The sequence below is a fragment of the Sarcophilus harrisii genome, chromosome 3 (genome assembly GCF_902635505.1).
Source record: "Sarcophilus harrisii chromosome 3, mSarHar1.11, whole genome shotgun sequence".
In the NCBI taxonomy this organism is placed as follows: Eukaryota; Metazoa; Chordata; class Mammalia; order Dasyuromorphia; family Dasyuridae; genus Sarcophilus; species Sarcophilus harrisii.
The window spans coordinates 382,369,364-382,395,834 of NC_045428.1; the positions used below are offsets into that span (position 1 = coordinate 382,369,364).

Genomic DNA, 26,471 nt, shown 5'->3' on the forward strand with positions numbered 1-26,471 from the left:
AAACCAATGTGAAGGTAAATTAAATCTAATTAACTGTGCAACAAATAAATATGAATCTAAATAATATATTCATATAGCAAAGTATTCTGAAATAAATTGTCATTTGCCTCTCATAGCATCATTATGGGGGTAATACAGTCTGTGAGATGAAAAGAAAAAAGGATTGTGTTGGGATTCAGAAGAATTAGATTTAAGTCCATAGTGCAGCCATTGACTTACTATGAACCTTTAATTAAATTATAATACATTCTAGGGTGTAAAAATTAGGGGATTTACCAATATTTCCATTTTACTGATAAGGAAGCTAGGTTCTCATAGAAGTTGTGATATATCCAAGTTCCCACAACTAGAAAATGGTATAGTTTTTTTTTTTTTTTTCCTAAACTCATGTAGTTTGACCACAGGTTCAATAATTTTACCCTTCCTTATGCTGTTATTACTTTCATAATCATGAAATTGAAAGAGAAATTCTTGATCATGTCCCAATTATTAAATACCAAAGTAATAAAGAATTGTTCCATAAGAGTTTTTTTTTTAATTTTACCTGGTTGACATAAATTTCAAGGAATTATTGAGTAAAGTAAACAAGCATTTATTAAATATTTAATATGTTCCAGGAACTCTGACAGAAAATGTAAGACTAACAAAAATAGTCAGAGTAATAGTTCAAATCTAGTCTCTGGAATGGATTTACTGGGAGACATCAAGGAAATCATTTGATTTCTTGGAAATTAATTTATTAAAATGCAACAGAGCACTGAATTTAATAATCCCTTCTATCTACAAATCCCACACTAAAATGACTTAATTTCAAAATGAAATGCAATTTACTCCATTGTCAAGTTCACCTTCATACAATTTCCTCTATTCATTGTTATGTTCTTTGTAGTACTTCACTCTGTAAGAGGATATGAAAATGTCAGGAAAGAGGATTTACCCCAATCTCTACTCTCCTTAATCTACTTTTAAGATCTTGTTTAAATGATAGACACCTTTGGGATCTGAGAGCAGGAACAAAACTAAGTCTGGCCTCCTTGAGCTTCTATATTTGATGTGATCTGAATATATTGTAGGTATCTATATACTAATTTTATGAAGTTAGTTTTGAGACCAAAAGTTCCCTAAATACTTTCAAATATTTCCATAATAATTTAAAAGCTACTAATTTTAGTTTGGTAAAATGATGTAAAGATAAGATATTTGACAAAATAGAAAGGAAAATTAAATAAAACCTGTCCATGTTTTGATAGATGAGCATATTTAGCATTTTTTCTGAATGTTACCATGTGTAGGTTACATCAAAAGTCTAATCCATCATCACTATGTATTGCTAGAATAATGTACACATACATACATACATCCACACACATACACACACAAGAGAGAAAAATTATGTAGACAAAATACCTGTCTAATTATTTTACATTTTTATCCATGAGTTCTACTGAATTCAATTCAACTAGTATTTATGTGATGCTTGTTATATATAAGATACTCTGCTAGAGCTCTTTTTTTGATAGCAAAGAATTGGAAAATGAGTTGATGCCCATCAATTGGAAAATGGCGGACCAAGTTGTTGCATATGAAGATATATGAATGGAATACTATTGTTCTGTAAAAAATGAATAAGCTGATTTTAGAAAGGCCTGGAAACATTTACATGAACTGATACTAAACAAAACAAATAGAACCAGGAATATATTGTGGATAGTAATAGCAAAAGCGTTTGATGATCAACTGTGGAAGAATTGGTTCTTATTTGGTAATTTAGTGATCCAAAGCAATCTCAGTGGACTTTGGACAGAAGGTGCCATCTGCATCCGAAAAAAGAACTATGGACACTGAATATAAATTAACACATGTTATGTATGTTCTCTATGTTTTTCTGTTTTATTTCTCCCATGGTTTTTCCCTTTTGTTCTGATTCATAAAGCAATGTGTATTAAAAATAAATAAATCTACTAGAACGGTAAAAAAAAAAAAAAAAAAAAAAAAAAAAAAAAGGATTTTGTGAGCAAACAATAAAAAGTGAAATTACTATGCTTCAATCCACATTCAGTCTCCATAGTTCTCTTTCTTTCTGGATACAGATGGCATTTTCCATCTCAAGTCTATTGGGATTGTCCAGGATCACCACCTTTTTGAGAAGAGCTAAATTTGTGGCTCATCATTTCATAATCTTGCTATTACTGTGTTCAATGTTTAGAGCACAGATTCTTAAGCTTTTTTGTACCATGCACCCCATCTAGGAGTTTGGTAAAGTCCATGGAAGCCTTCTCATAATGACATTTCTAATTGTATTTTTATACAAAGATTACAAAGAAAACTCGTGTTAAAAATAAAGTTATCAAGTATTTTAAAACAAGTTCATAGTGAGCTTGAATCCCTGATCTAGTCATTCTTACTCCTATCTGCTCTATTGCTAGTGCCTTCGCATCTCAACTTACCTTATGTTTGCTTTGCATATGTTTCCTATGAGTATGTACCTTTGTCTTTATTAGCATGTAAGTTTCCTAAAGGAAATAATTATTATTTTTGTCTTTGTATTCAAAGCATTTAATATGATGTCTGATATATAGTAAGCACTTAATAAATATTGTTGATTACTGATTTAAAAAAATACTCTTCTAGGTGATTCATTTAGGAAAAAAAAAACAAATAAATAAAAATGAAATTGTCCATGCCCTCTTAGAATTTGTCATGAAGATAAAGAAGTTTGCATTTAGATATTGTCATATTTAATAAAAAGTCAGTACTGTACCTAGCACCCAAACTTTGTTTATATTCTGTGTGTGTGTCTCCATGTCGCTGTCTCTCTCTTTCTCTCTGTCTCTATCTGTGTCTCTGTTATATCTCTCCATCTATCTGTCTGTCTCTCATAGTTTCTCTCTATATATATTTCACATATCAATGTGTATATATGTATTCCTGGCTCATTTTTTTTCTGTGTAGAAGGACATCAGATTTTGATTTACTTTATAGTACACATACACACATTTCCTTGAAACATCTAAAGATGGATTTTAAATATTTGATTTTTAGGATCATACATCTAGAGATGAGAAGTAACTTTTGTTTTATAGATGAGGAAATTAAGGCTTTTTAGTGAGTATCTCCCTGAGTTTAAGTAAGTTGCACAAGGTCACACAAATAATAAGTAGTAGAGATAGGATGTGAATTGCCTCTTTAAAAGGGTTTTCTTAATAAGAATTAAAGTATATATGAATTTGAATGAAAAAGTTAAAGTATTTTTTTTCTCTTGATTTAGGAGTTTGAGCTGCCAAAGGATCACTCTACATAAAAATTTGTTCTTTTCTTTTGTTTGTAATTCTATTGTCACAATCATCTGGCTTACGGCTGTGGCCAACAATCAGGCATTAGTTGCAACCAATCCTGTAAGTAAGATTTGAATATTTTATTTATGGGGGGAAATTATGGATATGTATACACATAACTACACATATATTTAAATGTGTGTACATTTTAAATGCTAAGGTACAGAGGATATTTCTATTTGCCAACAGTATAAGGATAAGTATTTGCTTGAAAGTAAAGTTGAACATTGATATTATTATTTAAAATAGTCAAATGAAAAAACCCATTTTCTTAATTATCTGAATATTTATTGAATCAGCTAATTTATTTTACATGCATTGTTACTACTTTAGATTTTAGAATTGTAATGTTATTTTTATAACACATTCAACACTAAAGAGAGTCTATAAAGTGTATTAGATCAAGGAAGAGCCTTGGAATCAGGAGTCTTAGGTTTAATACTGTTCTTTGAGCCATGAGATACATTTTCAAAACGAATCAAGCAATTTTCTTGTCTACAAGTTACATGTTTGTATTGGGGAATGAACTTTTGGGACACAAGAAGTTAACTAAATGAATAAAAATGTTGTAGCTCACAAACACACTAATGGTAGTTTGTAATTCTTTCCTGGAATCATGGAGTAACTTAGAGGCTCTAATATAATATATTATATTAATAAATTAATTATAATCTATCTATTTTAAAACAGCCCAAGACATTCTTTGACATATTGTTGAGATGACATGCTATTGTAGATAGACATTTTAACTCTTCATTATTTTCAGCTTCCTATGACCTAGCTGTAGTCATTCTATAAAACGCAACATTTGTGTTATTTGATTTTGAAATTATTCTAATAACTTTGATGGATCATGCTTATCATCATGGTCAAATGGTAATTATTAGAATTCTTTTAAAATCCTCTCAATGATGTACCTTCCAAAACAAGAAATCAGATATTAATATATCAAATGGAATGAAGATAGGGAATAGGCTTTTTATTAATACAGAATACTTTCAGGGGAGAAACTTCTACTTATCAATGCATCTTGGCACTTTCTCTACAATTTATAAAAGATTGCACTAGAGCACTGAGAGGTTAAGTGATGTGTCCAAAATCTCAAAGCCAGACGTCTTTCTAGTTCTGCTCTCAGCTCTCTATCCACTAACCCAAGATGCCTTTCAACATCAATATGATTAAATTTAATTTTAAAATATATTTATATGTAATATAGAGATATAACTAAATCAATTTATAAGAAAGGGAAACACTAGCTAATGGGAAGTTCATTCTAGTACCTTCGTAGTGAATATGAACCCAGTGACAGACCATATAGCTTATCATCTGAGGATTAGTTTAGCCTAATCTATAGAAGATTGTTACCTATTTGGATTCCAGAAGATTTTGAAACTAGTAATTCATAAAATTTTCCACTAGAAGTACTTGGTGGTCTGAGTTGTTATAGGCTCTGCTCTTGAGGATTAAATAAAAAAAATCCTCTACCTATAAAATGATCTATCATAATAATAATCAAATACATTAATTGCTAGGCATATATATATATATATATATATATATATATATATCTACTATAATAGCCATGTGTGATGGCTTAATATAACTACCATACTAAGTATTTAATATAAATATTTAATATGAGTACTTACATAGTCCTTTAGTATGCTATAGTATGCTTTTATGTAATGCTATACTAACTTACTACATATGTTTTAATATTATATATGTGCTAGTTATGAGTACAATAGTACATAATAATAGCTAACAAATTCACACAAATAATATGACATATAAGGAAATTAGTGGATTAGCACACTAGCGATTTCAAATCTGAAATTAGATAATTCTCTTATATATGGAAAAATATATATTTTTCAATCCCTATATACATGTCTAGATCATTTTAATGAATAAATAAGGATATGACTATTATAATTAAGTGATATATTTCTTTTTCACATAGGTAAGTTGCAAAATATCCCAATTTATTCACCTTTATTTGTTGGGCTGCAATTATTTTTGGATGCTTTGTGAAGGCATCTATCTACACACACTCATCGTAGTGGCTGTGTTTGCAGAGAAGCAACACTTGCTCTGGTATTATCTTCTTGGCTGGGGTAGGTATCAGTGTACATATTCCCATTTTCCTGTTTGTCCCCCCCCCCATTATACATTGTTTTGTCAATTTGTTTGTCATTATATATGTGTGTGTGTATGTGTGCACATATATAATGACAAACAAATTAACAAAACTTAGGTGTATATATATATACATATACACACATATATGTATTTATGTGTGTGTGTGTGTGTGTGTATGTATGTATTAAGTTTCTCTTGGTTTATGGTGGCAAATAAAAGCATTTTGACCTAGAAACACAATCATGCAATCTCAACATTAGAACCCAGAGGCCATCTAATCTTATCACTATTCTTGTTGTTGAATTGTTTCAGTTATATTTGATTCTTTCAGATTTTGGGGGGAGTTTTCTTGGCAAAAGTACTGGAGTGGTTAGGCATTCCCTTATTCAGATAATTTTACATATGAATTAAGTGAGGCAGGGTCACACAACTAGGAAGTATATTCAGATACTTCCTATCTGGGGCCAAATTTGAACAGAGACTCCAGGTCTGACATTGTCCTCTGTGCCACTTAGTCTAAACCGTAACAGAAGTGTTTCTTGTTACTATTTTTCTTACAGTTAGAAAATAGTGAATAACAGCTTCTTTTGTCACAGAGTAGGTATATTGGTTTACCTTTGCTGAACTGAATATTGCTGGCTTATAGAACCAAGGAATTATTTTTATTAAAAATATTTGTTGTATAATGCATTAAGGCGGTTCTGGTTCATTTTCTATAGGCTTTGTAATAAAATAAAAAAAAACACTGGTCATCAGAACATCCGTATTATAGTCTGTCTCCTATTGACTAGTTGGTGAACTTGAACAAGTCACCTGACCTGTAGGGGGAATGTTTCCATATCTATAAAATGAGTAATGAAACATTGGTAATACCATAGGTTATACATGGTGTCCCAAAAGTTTTAGTGTAGGTTTAAAGATTTGAGTATTGTGATGTTTAAATAAAAGATTTTATTTTTTAAAAGTTTTTTTTTTCAATTTATTTTTCTGTTTTGGCTTTCTCTATTGGATTGAAAGCTCCCTGAGGACAGGCACACTAATTTTTCATATTTGTATCTTCAGCTTCCAGCACAATTTCTGGCAAATAATGGGTTCTTAATAAATGTTTATTGAATGGATCTTTAGAATTCTGATAATACTATAAGTCAACCCCACCTGTGCCTAAAGGAATTCCAGAAGTTACTGTGGCAGTCCTAGTCCCTCATGGCCATCTTTCTTGCCATGACCATCCATGGCAAAGTACTTAGCAAAGTATGTCTCATTTTGTCATCACAATAACTCTCAAGGATTTAGAGCAACTTACTTCCTTTTGCAGATAAGGAATCTGAGCATCAGGTTAAGTGACAATTCCTGATTATTTATCTAGTAAGCAGAATCAACAGAATTTGAATCTCAATTAGTCTTGACTCCAAGGCTAGCATTCTTTCTACCACATGATCATTTTAGTATCAAAGGAAAACCACTATTGAACTACAACCAGTTTTAGTGAATTTTAGGTTTCTTACAATGTCAACAGACTATTGAGATGTTAGCTTTATCCCTCAATAAAAGCATTATGATAAAGTCTAAACCATGCTTTTTTATTATTTGGAGCAATCTAAATTATTTTGGGAAACACATGATGGCATCTCCAAAATACAAATTTATCTTTTGTATGTAAGATTGCTTGATTTAATTGTTAAATCCCTTTTCGATTCTTAATTAAAAGTTTAAGAACTACTACTTCAAATGGGGGCAGGGGCAAAGAAGGTACTCAATGGGAGAATATCAAGGAAACATTACACTCATGGATAGGCCAAGGTAATATATTCTACCTAAATTGGTCTACTTGTTCAATGCCATACCAATCAAACTGCCAAAAATGATTTTATAGAGCTAGGAAAAGTAACAAAATTCATCTGGAAGAATAAAAGTGCCAGAATATCAAGGGGATTGATAGATATTAATAGATTATATATTAATATATATATTATATATATATAATATTATTAATAGATTAAGATTACAAAAGATGGTGGTCTAGGAGTACAAGAACTAAAACTATTATAAAGCAGCGATCATCAAAATCATTTGGTTATGGCTACGAAAGAGTGGTGGATCAGTAGAATAGGTTAGATACACATGATACAATAATCAATGACTACAGTAATCTAATATTTGATAAATGTCAAAATACCAGCTTCTGGGATAAGAACTTGCTATTTCACAAAAATTGCTGGGGAAACTAAAAATCAAAAACTCAATACAGACTTACATCTCACACTTCATACCAAAATAAGGTTGAAATAGGTACATGATTTGAGTGCAAAGGGATAGTTTACCTATCAGATCTTTGGAGAATGGAGGAATTTAAGAGCAAGGAAGAAATAGAGTACTTTCTGAAATGCAAAATATTCAACTTTGATTACATTAAATTAAAAAGTTTTTGCACAAATAAAACCAACACAAACAAGATTAAAAAGAAAATACAGAGCTGGAAAAAAATTTTCACAGCTAGTATTTCTGATCAAGGCCTCATTTCTAAAATATATAAAGAACTGTGTCATATTATAAGAATAAAAGTCAATCCCCAATTAATAAATGGTCATAGGATATAAAAATAATTTTCAGATGATGAAATTAAAGCCATCTATAATCATATGAAAAAATACTCTAAATCACTATTGATTAGAGAAATGCAAATTAAAACAACTCTAAGGTACCACCTCACACCTCTCAGATTGACTAGGATGACAGGAAAAGATAATGATAGATATGTTACAGGGAATGTGGGGAAACTAGTACACTAAGGCATTGTTTTTGGAATTGTGAAATAATCCAACCATTCTGGAGAGCAATTTGGAAATATGCCAAAGGAGATTTAAAACTGTGCATATCCTTTGATCCAGCAGTGCCATTTCTGGATCTGTATCCCAAGGAAATCATAAAGGAGGGAAAAGGACCATATGTGCAAAAATGTTTATAGCAGCTCTTTTTTATTTGGTGGCAAAGAATTGGAAAATAAGTAGATACCCATCAATTGGGACATGGCTGAATTAGTTATGGTAAATGAAAGTAATGGAATATTACTATTTAATAAAATGATAAACAAGCTGATTTTAGAAAAGCCTGGAAAAATTTACATGAACTGATGTTGAAACAAGCAAAACCATAACACATTGTACACAGTAACAGCATGATTGTGCAATGATCATTTATTAAAGACTTGGTTTTTCTCAGCAGTTCAATGATTCAAGGAAATTCCAATAAACTTTGGATAGAAAATACTATCTACATTTAAAGAGAGGAGTATAGAAAATGAATGTAAATTAACACATTTTATGTTCACTTTTTTCTTTTTCTTCTGTTTTTTTTTCTTCTCTCATGCATTTTTCCCTTTTGTTCTTATTTTTCTCTCCCAACATGATTCATATAGAAATGTGTATTTAAAAATTAATGTACATATATTGCCAGTAAAAAAAGAAAACAACAAGATAAAATAGGAAAAAAAAAATTAGAGAAGCCCTAAAGTAATGTAGCCAGATGATAGATGAGGAGATATCTGCAGTGGGCTAAGGCATAAATATGTAAAAAAGAGATATAGTAGTTATCAGATCACTGACTGGTATGGATATTAGACATTCAACAAATGTCATTTGTATTCCATTAGTATTTTCTATAAATTAACATTAATTTATGGAAATATGAATTTTAGAAGGTAAATTCAGGTGAAAAGTCATCTCCTTAAATTTTTTCGTTCTTTTATCTTGGCAGGATTTCCCTTGATACCTGCTTGTTTACATGCTATCGCAAGAAGTTTGTACTACAATGACAAGTAAGGCAAAGTTTCTTTCAGATATTTATTGTGAATCTACAAAAATGAATCTTTAGCATTCATTTCTCTTTTTCTCCTTAGCTGCTGGATCAGTTCTGATACTCATCTCCTGTACATCATCCATGGTCCAATTTGTGCAGCTTTATTGGTATGTCTTATTTGACATTTCATGTCTTATTTGACAAAAATGTATCTTAATTGAATTTTCAATTTATTTGACTCAATTTTCTAGCCATTATACTATATTTCTAGATACTTAGAGCAATATACTAAAGAAAGTTCATTTTGAATTTTGAAATTTTGAAAATTATGTTTAAAATCAACAAAATTATTCCTCAATTTAGCATTATGGTATTCAATAGTTAAATAAAAATCACTCTCCTAATTGTACACTTATATGTGGGAAGAAATTTTGATTATATTTTATAATCTTTTTTCACTTTATAAAGCATCTACAATTCAGGTGGAATTAGTATTTCATGCATGGATGTCACAGAAACAACTATAATTATGAGTTATAAAACATTAATTGTATTGAAAAAGATATGGGGTTTCAAATAACCAAAAAAAATGAGGTATTTAGATAACAAAATTTGAAAAATCCAATAAAGATTTCTTCTCTGGATATTTAACACTTAACAAGAGGGCATACATTTAAATCAATCACAATCTTTAAAAATGAAAAGAATAACATCATGGATCCATAAAAATGTAGCCTGATATCCTTCATGAATAAAGACTACTATTTCACATACTTTTTAATGTTTATATATCCTTTTTTCTACTAAGAACTCTACAAATTCAGAAGTATAAGAATAGCTAGTGTCAATGTTAGAATCCATATGCGAGCCACTGACTCTAAATCAACCTCTTTCTACTACACCATAATGCAATAATAACCATGTAAGATATATAGATATAGATATATACATATGTATGTCACACACATGTATTTGTGTATACATAAACACATATATGTATCACATAGGTAGGCAATAATGGATAGAGTACTATTCTTCAAGGCTAAAAGTATAGAAAGGGTGATCAGTGCCCAGATGTCTACTATTCACCTTCCCACTCACAAAAGAAATATTCTAATACATCTCACTAGTATAGTTCCTAATGAAATGTAACTGTGAATTCATAATACTATTATGATCTAATTTGAGAAGGGATCTCAAAGATCATCTAATACCCAGCTTCTTAAACTATAATTCACAATCCTGTATAGGGTCTCATACCTGAATGGGGGGGGAATCCTAAAACTGTGATTTATTATCAGTAAATGTTTGATTTATATGCCTATTTTATATACCTGGGGTCGTGTAAAAACTTTTTGGGCAAAACAGGGCTGTGAGTGGAAAAAGTTTAAGAAGCCCTGGCAATTTTACAGATAGAGAAACTTAGGACCAGAGAGGTAAAATTTTAACTCACTCAATTCATACCTATGATGTACTATTATGTATAAGGTATACAGTGAGCTAAATGGAGAAGAAATATGAGGCATAGTCCTTGACCTTCAAAAACTTGCAAAATAGTTGGAGAGTTAAGACACACAGACATGAAATCAGTAACAACACAAAGTCAAGTAGGTGATTAAAGACTGAAGTGGATAATTTATAATGCCATTAGCTTTATTTGACCTTCATAGACAGCTTCCTTTCTCAGTCCCAAATATACCCAATCAGCCTTCCTCCAGGATTTGTGCAGCTTGAATAACAAATGAACACAGAACAGCTCTATCAGCTGTGAGGACTTGGACATTTTACTTAACTCTTCCATTCTTCATCTATAAAAAGTAAATAATAATAGCACCAACTTTACAGGGTTTTTGTGAGGATCAAATGAGATGTGTGTGTGTTGTATGTGTGTGTATAAAATGCTTTGCAAACCATTAAGCACAATATAAACATTTACAATGATGATAATATTTACAGCAAAAGAATAGTCTTTATTAATATTTATCAATATAAAGAAAACAATCTCCCACACATTGAAGGAAATATATATATGTATATCGATGTGCCTATAAGCTAATCACTTTCTCAGTTTATGAGTCTACTTTTCCTTTGCATACAACTTGGCTAGGTTTAGCTTCTTGACCATTTCCCTAGGATGATATATTGCTCTATCTAATAGAAATTTATTTGCAAATATTTATGCATGATGACTCTGACATTAAATTGGGGAGATTTTCTGAGAACTGGAACTAAAAAAAAAAAAAGTGTGCTTTTCTTTGTTTACCGAAAAAAGGCACATATACAATGAAAATGAAAGATGACTCTTTTTTTTTTTTTGTAATTGTCTGTTCAGGCAGTTAGCTTGCCAATTCAGATTTTTCACACCCCATTAAACATGGCCTGGTTTTTCATACCAAAGAATAAAATATTATACTGAAAGGAAAAAAAATGGAACTGCAAACTTTTTGAAGGCCTGGGTAATTCTAAGGAATTCTTTGTTTTGTGAGTGAAAAATGCTATCCATTAATTATGATGAGTTTTAAGCTCTAATGTTCATAAAGAAGAGGAGATATAAATTTTTAATAATGAATAATATGACAGTGTAATGTAATTATATATGAGTTTTCTGAGGCTTTTTTTCAAGAGAGGAAATAATTTAGGCATATAAAGGAGAAAGATGACAGCATGGTAATGTGGATAGAGAGCAGAACTTTCTGTACACATATTATATGATGCCAAATAAATTACTCAGTCTTTCAGTATTTCAAGCAACTGGAATAAGACTATATGTTTCAGAATGGTTGCAAATCTATAACAGAAGAAGGAAGTTCATAGGATAGCTTCTAAGAACAGTAAAGTCATAGTTTCCTTCAAGTGCAGTTGTCTATGGGAGTCAGGGTAGGATAGGAAATGTTCCTTTATATGAAAAAAAAAAAAAATTGTTCCATCCTACATCTTTGTTTTAATTTACTGATTGGAGAGATCCAAAAAAACTGGAGAGTTTGGTTAGGTGGAACTGATTGTCACTATGGCAGAAAATTATGCGGGGGCTTCTTTTTTCTATTAAAAATATTGAAAAGTTTAGAGATGTTATATGAATAATTCAAGTTTCAAATATTAAGTTGCTTTCTACCTTTTGCATGAAAAATATAATATAACAAACATTATCATAAAGGTTATTTATTTTCTCTGTTCCAGCTGTTCTGTTAACTCATCTTTCACTGATTTTTGCACTCAAATATATCTTCACTTGAATGCATTTCTTTTGAAAATTACATTTCTGCTTCTTTCTTCATTTTTTAAAGTAGAAGTGCTTTTACAAAGCATAGTAAATTTAATTGACATATTAAAAATGACATTACATAGAGATTGTCAGAAGAACTATTTTCAGTCTGAATACAGTACATTGAAATATAACTATAAAGAAAATATTGATTCTATAATAAACTTGTCTGTTATCTCTACCCATAATCCCATATTCTTTAAAAATAATTCTTAACTGAGAATATGGATCTGCAACTCAAAATTCAATTTTTGTCTTTCTGTCTTTCTTACCTTGTCTTAAGAAAGGACATTAACTAAGGCACTTACATAAAATGTTTCAAGTTTATTTTTCTACTTTTGCTTATTTATAAATTCATATTTGATATCACTATGTCTTCTATCCTTTATTGAGTGGATGGTATTTTCCATTGAGTTAAAAAAAATCAGCTTGTTGATGCTTAGAAAAGGTAATTAATTGAAAGTGATGAGAGAGCAGCTGATATGAGAATATATTTAATTCTTGCAGTTTTCTTAAGGACTATTTCTACTTTTATGTTTAGAAGTAATATGCCTATATTTATAAGCCTTTTACTTTTCATGATGACAATCACACTGAGGCCTATTGCTTATGTATGCTATCTTAGGTTTACTGAGGATAAGCTATTTTTTTATTTCACAGTCTTTTTTAAACTAGAAAATTTCAGCAATAAGAAGTCTCAAACCTCTTAGTTTCATCTTTTGTAAATTTAAGCACTTGGACTCAATGATTATATGAACTCACACTTATATAGATTTTTTAAAAGTTTCTGAAGTGGTTTTCTTCACAGCAACCCATTGATATCATTAGCACAAATATTTTAAATCTACTTTACAAATAAGAAAATTAATCAAGACATTGATCAGCTAGCAATTATATAGAAAAATTATGAGGCAGAATTTAAACCCAGACTATGTGATGCCAAGAATATTCTCTGCATTATCATGCTACATTTCATATAGCTGTTCCCCATATTACATAAAATATTACCATGGTAGTTTTCCAAATTACTGTATGGATGTAATGTGCCTATGTCTTTATATATTATACTTTTCGATGCAAACAATTGATTAGGCCTTTAGTATTGATTTTGGGCATCTCAGTGATACATAGAAGGAATTGGAAATAATCAAATGGGGGTTAGGTTAGAAGTGAGAATAGAAAAACTTATTGGAGACAGGAAGAGAGAGCCAGAATTTCTGGTAGAACCATGGTCTTCCATATGTAAAATCAGTTTAATGTGTGTTAGGAAATAATATGCCTATGATGTTCTAAGTAATATCAAAATTTCATTTTTTTTCTTCTAGGTAAATCTCTTCTTCCTGTTGAATATTGTACGTGTCCTCATTACCAAGTTAAAAGTCACTCACCAAGCAGAGTCAAATCTGTACATGAAAGCAGTAAGAGCAACCCTCATTCTTGTACCCTTGCTTGGGATTGAATTTGTGCTAATTCCTTGGAGGCCAGGAGGACTAATTGCTGAAGAAATATATGACTATATTATGCACATCCTCATGCATTACCAGGTACGAGGCAATTGGGAGATTTATTAGCATCTCTTTTACAGAATAGTTTAGTATAATTACTCATTGATACCATATATTTGCAATCTTCATTCATTTATTATTTTGCCTTCTGTGAAAATGTATACTTGAGCCCATCTCCTTTTTTCCAATCATTTTATTTTACTCAGCAGTATTGTTGTTATGGATTTTTCCCTTTGTTTTATGGAATAGCTTTTCTGTAAAATAGAAGAAAGGTCAAACTCACTCTTCCCCTTCCCACATTGTATCCTTGGTTTAGAAGGTCAATTAAAAGAATCAGTATTTACTAGAAAACTGAATAAAATTCATTGCCACTTAGAAATCATATAGAATAGAATTGTTTTGGGAATGAGACAAGTGAGAGGATACCATATCATTTTCAAGGGAATACCCGAGTCTATGAGCTCTCTAGACAACCTCAGCTCAAATCCCCACATAGGTCTATATTTCAGAACCTTCACCTGGGACTTGCATATTTATCTAATTTTCCTAATTTAGTGGCATTGAAGAAGAATAAAACATCAAAGGTAGTTTCCTTTCTTCTATGACTTATGTTCATATTCTTACTATCTAAGTTTAAGAACAGACTTATTGATATATATATATATATATATATATATATACACACACACACATATATATATGTATGTATATGTATATGTATGTGTGTGTTTGTGTGTACACTGGATGTTACAGAAACCACTTGCTAGTGGCTGCTGGGAATCTAATTCTGACTAGCAGAATAGACCTCTTCATGTGAGAGTATGATAATAATACAAGGAGACTGAGAGGCAGTTGTAGTCTCTGACCTCTCTCTCCTCTTCCCTCTCACCTCCCATTTATTTCAACTCCCAATTCATTGGGAATTTCATTCCCAATTCATAAGCAACATCTGAGTCAGTAAAAGCTGATTTGCAATTCCTTCAAGTGTGTTATGATTCACAGCTGGAGGGCTTGAATCAACCTGCCCCTTCACACTTAGGAGTGGTCCTTTGGGATTGTCTTGGATCATCGTTATTGCCAAGAATAGCTAAATCATTCACAGTTCTTCATTATTATTGTTTATTATATTTTCCTGATTCTATTCATTTCACTTTGCATCAGTTCATGTAGGTTTTTTTTTTCTGAAATCTTCTTGCTTGTCACAATAATATTCCATCACAATCATAGCTTATTTAACTATTCAGCAAGTGATGAATATCCCTTCAATTTCCAGTTCTTAGCTAACACAAAAAGATCTACCCTAAATATTTTTGTACAACTGATTATATTTCTAATTCAATTAGATTATGACTTCATATACTTGTTAAGAAACTTCCCATTTTAATATATCACATGTATAATATATTTTTCCACATTTCTCTGTCTTATCATTAATAAAATTTAAAATAAACTTTTTTTTTCAATTTTACAGGGCCTTTTGGTCTCCACAATTTTCTGCTTCTTTAATGGAGAGGTAAAGTATAAACAATTTCCAATAATCACTTTTTATGTAAAGGAAAACAAAATTATTTTTTTAAAAAGCTTTCTTAAAAACTTGAGGGCCACAATCTCCCAAATATCATTCCTAGAAATCAATTCTTAAGATCTTGGATAAAAAAATTCTAATTTTCACTAGCCTTTGTGTGAAGACCGAGTTAGCATCCTAGATGCCTTAGAATCAGCCAGAGAATCAGAATAAGCAAAAGTCCTTGGTCTTTATTCTTGGTCTTTAAGGGTAGAAGTAAAGGGGATGGACGCAGGATCTCTACAATCTTCCTGCTCTTTGTCTACCGCCAAAAGTAACCCTGACTTGTCTTACTTCACCCCCTAATCCCTCCTACAATTATTTGTATACACCAAAAGATGGAGTCAGCACAGAATAGTGGGAAGGGCCATTTTCCAAGCTTATGCTAATAGAGTATTGTCCAACTGGTAATTAGCCTTAAGTGCTCGGTTGTTTGATGACAGTGCATCAACTAAAGAGTTTCAGCCCTTTACACATTTGAGTCTATGATCCAAAGAAAAGATAAAAAATGTATACTTTAAAAAATTAATTGGACAGCATATACATACATTCTGAAACAGAAAATGTTTCAATTAAATAAGAAATCATTGCCTTTTACTGTGAACAACTTGGCTGTCAATCAGTAATTTTAAAGGAAGCATCATGTTATTTTAAAGAAATGAAGAAATAAAAGCGTACTTACAAAAAAGATCTAAGTGAAGGATTTACACTGATGTAGCCAAGAGGTCCAGACGCACATGAATGGATAGAATTTTTTGGCTTGCTTTCTGATGAAAACAAATCATTTGAGTCATACTACAGGGCAGATTATCTTCTCCTGGAGATAGGGAATAAAGGGCAAGAGTTGGGCATTTTCCCATTCTAAGCTAAAAGAAAGACACACAGAAATTTATGCATTTTTGGGTACTTGTAACTATCTTTAAACTTTTTTATTTATAGTAAGAGTAGCATTTTTAGCACCATAAATTTTGATGATCAAGAAAGCCATAGTCAACTTCCAACTTTTCAGACCCCTAACGATAAAGAAAAAGCAAAAAAAAATCAATTTATTAAGTGATTATTGTGTGCTTAGTACAGTTCTGGGTGCTAGAGATACAAATACATAAAAGGAGGGAATGAAATAATAATGAAATAAAAAGGAGCTTCAGTGCTATGCACTTATGAGCAAAGCAAAATTGAATTAGCTCAGAAGAAACATGAGATATACAAAGTTAGATAATACACCTCAAATGTTCAAAGAGACTATTTGTATCTGGACTGTGGCAGAGTATTCTAAACTGATATTGGTTTGACCAATCTTAATTGGACACACCCAAACTGGACTCTACTATAATGATGTCATTTTGGTCCTCTTCAAGAATGAAGACCAACCAATTGTAAAATATATAATAAACAACTATGTCAAAAGATGATACTAGCTGATGGAATAAGAAAAGATCTCACATAAAAATTGTCCCAATCTAAATTGGGAAGACAGAGGCAAGGGTGAGGAGGGAGAAAATTTCAGACATAGGACACAACTTGTACAAAGGGACAGAATTAGGATATGGAATATTGTGAGGAACATCAAGATGATCAGTTTGGATGAATTGCAGATTGTATAGAGGGAAATCATATAAAATAAACTTAGAATGATAAATTGTGTTAGATTGTGAAAAGTTATCTATGCCAAACAAAGAATTCTATATTGATCTTAGACTTAAGAGGTAGTCATTGGAATTTATTGAACAGTATAGAGACATGCAATTTATATATACATAAATGTGTATATATATGTGTGTGTGTGTGTGTGTGTATATATATATGAATATATATATATACTCACATAGCCCTCATAAACACATATATAAATCATAACTATACATATATAACATAACCTATATTTATAAATATGTGGGAAAATACTGATACATGTGTTTAAACTTATGAGGACTATATTATATGTTATATTTGTATACATATGAGAGTAATGCTGTGTTATATATGTATGTATGTATAAAGGCTATTATATACTTGTGTGTCAGGATCATGATTTATGTGCATCTGTGTGTGCATGTATGTATTATGCATGTATTCTCTTTTAGATGCTAAAAGAAAGCACAGGGGACATACAAGCTGTCAAACTTAATACTTTCTGATGCATCACATCAGATCACTTGGCTCTATGCTGTTTCTTATATGCAGACTCAGCTAAGTAGTCAAAACCCATCAGTCTATGTGTAGTAAATGAAAAGGAGAGATATAGAATATGATTGGGAAGAACAGAACTTGTTTATGTGTTTTTTCCTAAACAAAGTTCAAATTATATTTAGTAAACATTCGTAAAGTTATTGAAAGTAAGGATAATAAGGGCACTGGCTTATCAGAAATGAAAACTGAAAGTAATCAAACAAATTACAAGGCAAATGTGTAAGCATGGAAAATTGTACACAACTATGAAATACAAATAGATAATTCTGCCAGGATGCAAATATTTATGTCTTATATTTTTATATGATGAAACATTAGAGATATAATTATGTGAACATCATCTTTTTTAATCCAGGGGGACTTTTCATTTTATTCAAAATTCAACAAACACATTTACTGTTAAAATAAAATGGTAATAGGATATATATATATATATATGCCACCACCGATGATTATATCTAACTGCATATTAGAATATATTTTTAAAATATTAGTGACTCAAATCCCAAATTGCTTCACTTTAAAAGTCTAGAACCAAGAGATATATTAAAGATAATATATTAATATAACCTCCACAAAATCTTCTAAGAGTTTTTCCTATATGCAAGGAAAAAAGAAGACAAAAATACTGATTTTTAGCATACCCTAAATAAATCTGGACTTTGGAAATTACAATACTATATAAATTTTTGAGTGAAGCTGCTGGAACAGTCTTCAACTCTTTGCATCTCACAAAGTCTGTTCTCTTAATCCCTATAGATAAAAATCCACATTTGTGCATGAGCCATTCTTAATGTTGATGACCTTATCGCTTCTTATCTTTCTCCTGTAACATGAAGGCATAACTGCCAGATTCATTTGATGCTACTGTGATCATGTCATTCCTCTGCATGAAAAACCTACTCATAACCTTTTACTTTCTATCTTATAATCTTCTATCTAGCCTTTAGTTCTTTACCTTTTTAAGGTTTCCTTTCCCTATTTATATAGCCCATCCATCCATCTATCTACCTAAATACCTATCTAATGGGTAAGTCCTTTTTCATTTCTCTTTTATTCTTCCTCACCCTTTCTTCTCCCCCCACCCCAAACAAGTGATTTTATTCTGGTGAATTCCCAATACCAAAGTAAGTCAGCAGCTTAGAGTAATATAGAATAATCAAGGGCACTAAAATGTTAAATTACTTGCAAGAAGTCATGGAACCAAGCATGTATCAGGGAATTGAACCTAGATCCTTTGATTATAAAATCAGCTCTCAATCTAAGGCATGCTTGCCCTTTAACAAAGAGTTTATAAGTCTGTTCCAAAAATTTTCTTCATGTAGAAATAGTGTAATTAGCATACCTACTCCTTGTCAGCTACCTACCATCTGATCAAGTGAAAAGACTCAAAGATATGACCATTTCACTTATTTTCCTGCTCTATCCCTATATCCGATATACATGTTCATTATCTTTGACTCTTTATCATCATTTATGACCTATAAATCTTCCTTTTTAAGCTCATTTATGAATTCAACAAATACTTCTCTATTGCCTACTATTTAAAAGTTACTATACTAGGTACTAAGAGTTATAAAATCAATTAATTAAAATTTATTATATGCTCATTATATATGTCAGGCACTGTATTAGACACTAAGGACCAGAAAAAAATTCATATTTAACATTTTTCTACATGTTATAAGGTTATTTAACCAACCACATACTCCCTGTGTTCTTTCTTTTATTAAGTAAATTATATAATGCTAGCAAACAAACAAAACCAAAAATATTTTAGTTCTTTTATTATAAATATGAGTAAATAAACCCCTGAAGACAGTTCAGGAAATTGGTTTTCCATTATTTTTCTAATGGCTTAGATGCAAATATAAGATAGGATGGTGAACTTAAAAAAAGAAAATGGTCTAAGAATAAACAACCAAATGTTTTAAATGCCACTTTGGCTTTAATACTTGAATTCAAGCTTTGATTACTCTCAGTGAGTCATGACAAACTTATATAGAAATGGGCCATTAAACAATAAATAAGAATTTCTTCAGGCTGCATGTTGACTTAGAAAAATACACTTTTATATATATTTTGCTTTTTTATTAATATATTAACACATTAAAATCAAATAGAAACTAAATCATAAAATCAGAGGAACTACATCTTAATTTGGTGCAGACTTCACTCATGTATTTTACATCTCTGCTCTAAATATTTTTCTTTTCAAGACCAATTATATAGCTGGTATATTTTTGAAAAATCAAAATTTAAAAAATTATTAAGTATGTATTATATATCATGCAATCTTAGGTAGTAGGAATTCAATGACAAAACTGAAATAGCCCTACCCTTCAAGAATTTACATTCTATCAGGAAAAAATTCCAGAAGGCAAACATATGAACATATATAAAAATATAAAAGGTAATTTATAATATAAATATAATATATAATTCTATTTATGTTGAACTAATAAGAGTTCTAAAAAGTTGTTTCTAGCTATCACAAAAAAACCCAAACACACAGAAATGAAGAAAAGTTAAAAAAAAAAAAAACAGTCCAATAAAGTGATTTTTATTTAGTCCAAATATTCAATGATGAAAAATAATTAAATTGTTGAAGTATCCAAATAACTTTTCCAAAGTATGTTGGACTTAATTCTGGGATATTTTAAATTAATGACTAAATGCCTTAAATGTTTAGACTGAAGCACTGAGATACTATTGTTTTTTGCCTGTTTAATTTCCACTTTAATTTTTTAATTATGTTTAATTCAAATTTTTAATTTGGAACGGGTTTTCTGGCAAAATGCTTGAGAATACATTTCCAAACAAAGAATAACAACTTCATTGTTAAAGACAGTATGACACAGTGGTTCTCGGAGAATTTATCTTTGAGTCAAAAAGTTATGTGTTCAAGTCCTAGCCCTGCCACACAGTAGTTGTATAATTTTAAGCAAGTCATTCTCAGGACAGGAAATTCTCAGACTAGATGCTATAAACCAGTTTCTGATCTTCATTTGAAAACATTTATTCATTTGGAATTCCCTACACCTATGAAATCAGAGTTCTGGAATGCATGATATTATAGTGAATATTACAAAAATATTGAATCAATATGTGCATTGTTCTTCAAAAGTCATGCCTGTCACAGAAATTTTGAATGGAAATAAATTATTTTATTCTGTAGTCACAATAGTTTCCAGGATTTAGTTCTATTATTTGACTCCACAGAAATCAGGATAAAAATATGAAATTATCAAATTTTTAATGGAACTTTCAGAATAATGACAATCATACTATTCAACCACTTAGGCTTTAAAAAAAAAATAAGGCACAAAACATTTGAATATTTAAAATCATCTATGTAATTGATTAATTTTTATGTAAGTATTTGACAGCCCATAATGCTGTCTACATTAGATGCCAACATAAACTTGTTTATATGTTGAAAAATGAAAGTTAAAAGAAATGTCTAAATAATTATTATAACAATATCTGTAATAAACAAAAAAAAATCTTCCTTTGAATACTCTTATGATGATTTCATCAGCTTCTATAGTTCTAATTATCATCTTTTTTAGAAGACTTCCAGATCTACTTATACAAGCTCATGTCTCTCCTGATTTCCAGTTTGATATCACTTTGTGGGCCCCCATTTTGAAAATTTCCAAACAAAAATTTCCATAAGTATTTCAACTTTGATGTGTCCAAAAGAGATATCATTATCTTTTATCCAAACCTATCCCTCTTCTAAATTTCCTTATTACCGTTGACAGTAACTACCATTCTCCCAGTTACCCATGTTCACAATTTCAGATTCATTCCCTAATTTTCATTTTCCCCCAATATCTCTCCCCTCATTTCTAATTAGGTACCATATCTTTCCAGTTGTACCTCCTTATCATTCTTCCATTCTCTCTGCTCTTCTATAGTAAGTCTCTCTCTGACCTCATCTTCTGAATAATTACAGAAGCCATCCAAATGATCTTCCTTCCCCACATCTCTCCCATCTTAGAACCTTTTTCCGCCCAGCTGCCAAAGAGGTGTCTTTTAGCACAAAGATTTGCCTGACATGCCCCAACTTAAAAACAAACAAAAAAATGAGTAAATACATATTGTTCTTAAAATATATATATATATATATATATATATATATATATATATATAAAATCCTCTTTTTGGAACTTAATGTCCCTTGTAATCTGGCACCACCAACCTTTCCCCTTTCCAACATTTTTACCCATTACTTTCTTATATACAGTCCCTAACCTAGCCCTCAGATGTCTTCCCATACTTGGAATACATTCCCATCTCCCTTCTATCTCTTAGGATACACTTAGGTTCTTAAAAAAAAAAATTCCTTAGGTCCATTTCTGGTTACTACATGAACTTTTTCTTAACTTCCTTAGTGCAAGTGTACCACCAAAACTAGTTAACCTTATTACTTTTAATGATAATTATAGTTTTAAAAAACTAAAAAAAAATTACAATGTGTATTGCCCAAAGGGAACAGAAATTTATTAAGTATAGAGACTACACCAGGTATTCTACTAAGCTCTTTTACGAGCATACATATTATTCTTCCCCTAATTAGATGTAAGTTTCTTTAGGACACAAACTCTTTTGTTTTTACTTTGTATCCCCAGTGTCTAGCATATCAAAAGCATTTAGTAAATGTTTTTGCATTGATTTTCCAAAAATCTAGATCATATTCTGGATGCATTAAAATGTGTTGTCTTTTTAAAAAAATGAATATCAATCAACAATAAAATAATTTTCTTTTGTTTATTTTTCTTTCTTCTTCCTTTGTCTGAATGTTTAGGTTCAAGCAGTTTTGAGAAGGCATTGGAATCAATATAGAATCCAATTTGGGAGCAGTTTTTCCAATTCAGATGCCCTTCGGACAGCTTCTTATACTGTGTCTTCCATCAGTGATGTTCATGGCTACACCAATGACCTTGGTAGTGAACAACTGAATGGAAAAAGCTTCCATGACATGGAAAATGTGGTTCTGAAAACAGAAAATTTTTATGCTTGATTACAGAAGAATTACAAACTTTATTACCACCTTTAAATGCTTATTGCTGAAGGATTGTGTTCATGACTCTATGGCCAGAAGATTTTTAGCTAACATGGACTTGTTTCTCTTGAGTGCCACAAAAATAGCCCATAAGTACATTAGCATATGTTGGTAAGAATACATACATGCACATTAAGCTTGATTCTTCTCTTCAGGTCTGGGCAACTGTTCACCATGTATATTTTCTCCCTTTCATGGAGGGGAGAAGAGCCTTTCTGATGCATTAGTTCAATGTATCAGTGAATAGTGTGATCCCTCCCGACAACTGTACAGTGGTCAGAAGAAGAGCTAGCTATTTATGCTGCCCATGACTCTCATCCCTAGAAAAATCAACAGAGCAAAAACTGCTGTGCTCACTTGTTGACTCACTCTAGTACCACTCTGGATCATGTTCCTTTGAGACAGCATGCTATGCACAGGACTGGCAGTGTGCATAGGACAGGGCTGCAGAGCATTTACTGCAGCAAGCAGAATATGTGACTTGATTATCGACCGTTTTTCCTCCCTCACAACCTAGGTGGAGGGAGTCAGGTCAATAAGAAGTATATGTAAATAGAAACTTTTCCTTTTGAGTTTCTACTGTGTAGACAATCATCAGTGCATTCTGTATGATGAAATTTGATGAAGGATTTCTTAATTTCTGTGGAGCCTGTATAAAGCTCTTGTTGTGAAAATTATATACCGTTTTCAATAACCTAGCTTGTAAATAAATTTAATGCATTTTTTGTCCATAAACTTAGAAGGCTTGAAGTAGATACATTAGTATTACAGTATGTGCAGGTTAATTTCTAATATAAGAAGCACCATGACTGATTATGCTAAAATAAGAGTCTAGAATAATTATACTAAGCCAATTCATTTAGAAATAGTTTAGCAACTCAAATGGATGGTAGCATCAGAAATTTTATAAAGGGAAGAAAAAAATCGTAATGAAAGACAAAATATTTGCAATAGATCAAAATGACAATCAAGTGGAAAACTTTAGAATGCAGTTGGCATATTGGAAGAAATATTGACATTTTCTTTCAGAAGTTATACCTAAGGAATGAGTGTTTTAAATATGTTTAATGCATTTAAAATATAAATTTATATCCTAACCCTAAAAAGTGAGGGTGAAATAAACAATTTTAGGTTTGTTAAGAGCTATCTTGCTAAGATATTTATTAATATATTTATTAATTTCACATCCAGCAACCACATCATTTTAGTGAAGTTGATTATATGGAAAAAAATACAACGTTTTAAAAAGTATTCCACCAAAAGGAATGAGTGATACAAATCATGACTCTTTTAAAATGCTTTGTTTCTGAGCAAGTAGAATATTTTGAATAAAATATAATTTGTATAAGCATACAACAAATAAAAAAATTGTGTATATTATTAGGGAATTAGATTTCACAGAAAACCTATTAGACTAATAACAAAATGTGAAAGATTTATCCCAAAACTAATATACCTCCTAAGTAACAGAACATTGGTTTCACTAAAAACAAACTTCCTTGTCAACTTCGGAGGAGCCATAATATCTCTTCCTCACAACTGCTAAACATATATTTTAACAAGAATCATATTGTGTCATTGAAAGGCATGCAAAGCATTTAAAATATAATAGTATATGATTAATTATTTGACCATTATGGTGCTTACCAACATTCATAATTTCTTAGTTTTCAGTAATTTCTAAATTTAAAAGTGTTTTTGTTATAATTATTATTTTTGTTGTTTTTAAATGCTCTAGGAAAAATTTTTAGTTAGAATGAAACCAGTTAGCTAAAGGGACTGGTCAGCAAATATATAAATTATAAATTATCAGATGTTTTGACGATGCTAATACCAATTGTGTGGAATTGACAGTAGGTATCAGATTTATGAAGACAAGCTATTCTGACCTCCAAACTGGTTAAAGTTCATTAAAATAATCTTCTATTTTTGTTTAACTCATTTATTTGCAAAGCCTTTTCTGCAAAAGATTCAAATGCTGGAACTGCCATGCTCAGTTTTACATACATACATATATATATTGTATATATTTTAATGTCAGATCTATTTATGTGTACTACTTAGCTATACTGCCATAACAGAACTTAAAATGACTACAGAAAATGTTCTATTTTCAAAGAGTATTTTATTCTAAATACAGCATTATGAGAGGACCTATTAATTATTGATCTTTTATCAGTATGCTTAGATCAGAACCTCATGCTGGTTTGTTATATGGCCAGGTTTTTTTTAATAAATGTTTTTGTGTCAGTTTCACGTGTAATCAAGTCAATAAAATTAGTTATATTTTTGTGTACTTACCTTCTAAGATGTTATGCTTCTAAATGTTAGACTTCTGTTCTGGCAAATAAAAATTTTATATCTTATTCAATTCGAATTGTATGATGAATGGTAAAAAAACAAAGCTTTTTAAATTTTTTTTATTTATCCCTCTAACCCCCCCCCAAAAAAAAACTCAAAGAAAAAAAGTTTTGTATCTATACAGTATTTATCTCAATCATTTATATATATATATATATATATATATATGAATATATATATATATATATATATGGTCTAGATAAGTAACTGCTTTTTTTTTTAACACAACTATAGTAAAATATTGCAAAAGATAATTCCTTCCCCCAAAAGTCATGACTTGGTTTTTATTTTTAAATAATTAATTTAACAGTGATTTATTTCATGAAATATCTGTATTGGGCATTCATTCAAATATAAACTATGTATATAGAATTAATAGTAGTTATAGCATTGTATTTATTGCTTAAAATAATGAAAATGTGAACCTTTGTTTTTTCTATTTTCATCATCCTTATAAGAACGATTATGTCTTTCAACCAGTAAGAGAGTTGAGGTATTCTGAATAATAAAAGTTTTTTAAAATTGTGTTTATTTAAGGCTTTATTGGGTACTTAAAACACATTTTGAAGTCAGAGTTTATACTTTGAGCAGATATTCAGATAGTGATACATACATTTATTCTTTATGATTTACTTATTTCCTTTTTGTTCATGTGAAAATTCCCATAATGATTCAAAGCCAAACTTGTGTCTTTATTTTTATAGAATCTCTATATAATGTCTCATTTTTAAAAGAAATCAAGCTAAGACTCAACCAAGCAAAAATTTAAGATTATATGTAAAATGTATTAATGGGTAGGTAAGCTTTTCATATTAACAATGAGCAGTCAAATTACTTAAATTCCTAATGTGCCCATTAAAACTACTTTATAAACTGGAGAAAAGTTATAAAATTCTCATTGGTAAAGGAAATGCCATTAAAAAAAAAAAAAAGAAAAATCAGGACTTATCTAAAGCAAAAAATTTGTGACTTTGAATGGAAAAAAAAGAAACATTATCTAAGGCACTGAAGAAACAAAGATAAAAATGAAATCCTGCCTAATGTATACACACACACACACACACACACACACACACACACACACGGAAAAGATATATAATGTAAATACAAGCATAAATTTTTTTACAACAATTTAAAAGCATTCATATAAGATTAATTTAAGAGACTGAAGAAAAGAAAATTGGAAGGGAGGGAAGAGGGAAAGAAAAAATGGTGGTAGAAATTTCTTTGAGAATGTGGGGTAGAT

General features: G+C 30.5%; 1 protein-coding gene across 3 annotated transcripts in view; it reads left to right on the top strand.

The window, feature by feature from the left end:
- CALCRL (calcitonin receptor like receptor) overlaps nucleotides 1-25,235 on the top strand; it is a 112,852-nt gene extending 87,617 nt beyond the window's left edge. For 2 of the 3 annotated variants that reach the window (XM_023499325.2, XM_031960347.1), the window contains 7 exons: nucleotides 3,269-3,395; nucleotides 5,299-5,452; nucleotides 9,231-9,291; nucleotides 9,373-9,439; nucleotides 13,860-14,078; nucleotides 15,511-15,552; nucleotides 22,607-22,845. In XM_023499325.2, coding sequence (XP_023355093.1) covers nucleotides 3,269-3,395; nucleotides 5,299-5,452; nucleotides 9,231-9,291; nucleotides 9,373-9,439; nucleotides 13,860-14,078; nucleotides 15,511-15,552; nucleotides 22,607-22,822 — 886 coding nt within the window. In that variant the 3' untranslated portion in view covers nucleotides 22,823-22,845. Of the gene's footprint in view, nucleotides 1-3,268; nucleotides 3,396-5,298; nucleotides 5,453-9,230; nucleotides 9,292-9,372; nucleotides 9,440-13,859; nucleotides 14,079-15,510; nucleotides 15,553-22,606 lie in introns of all 3 variants that reach the window. The other variant, XM_003764037.4, reaches the window with a different exon arrangement.
- Nucleotides 25,236-26,471: the final 1,236 nt, after the last annotated feature.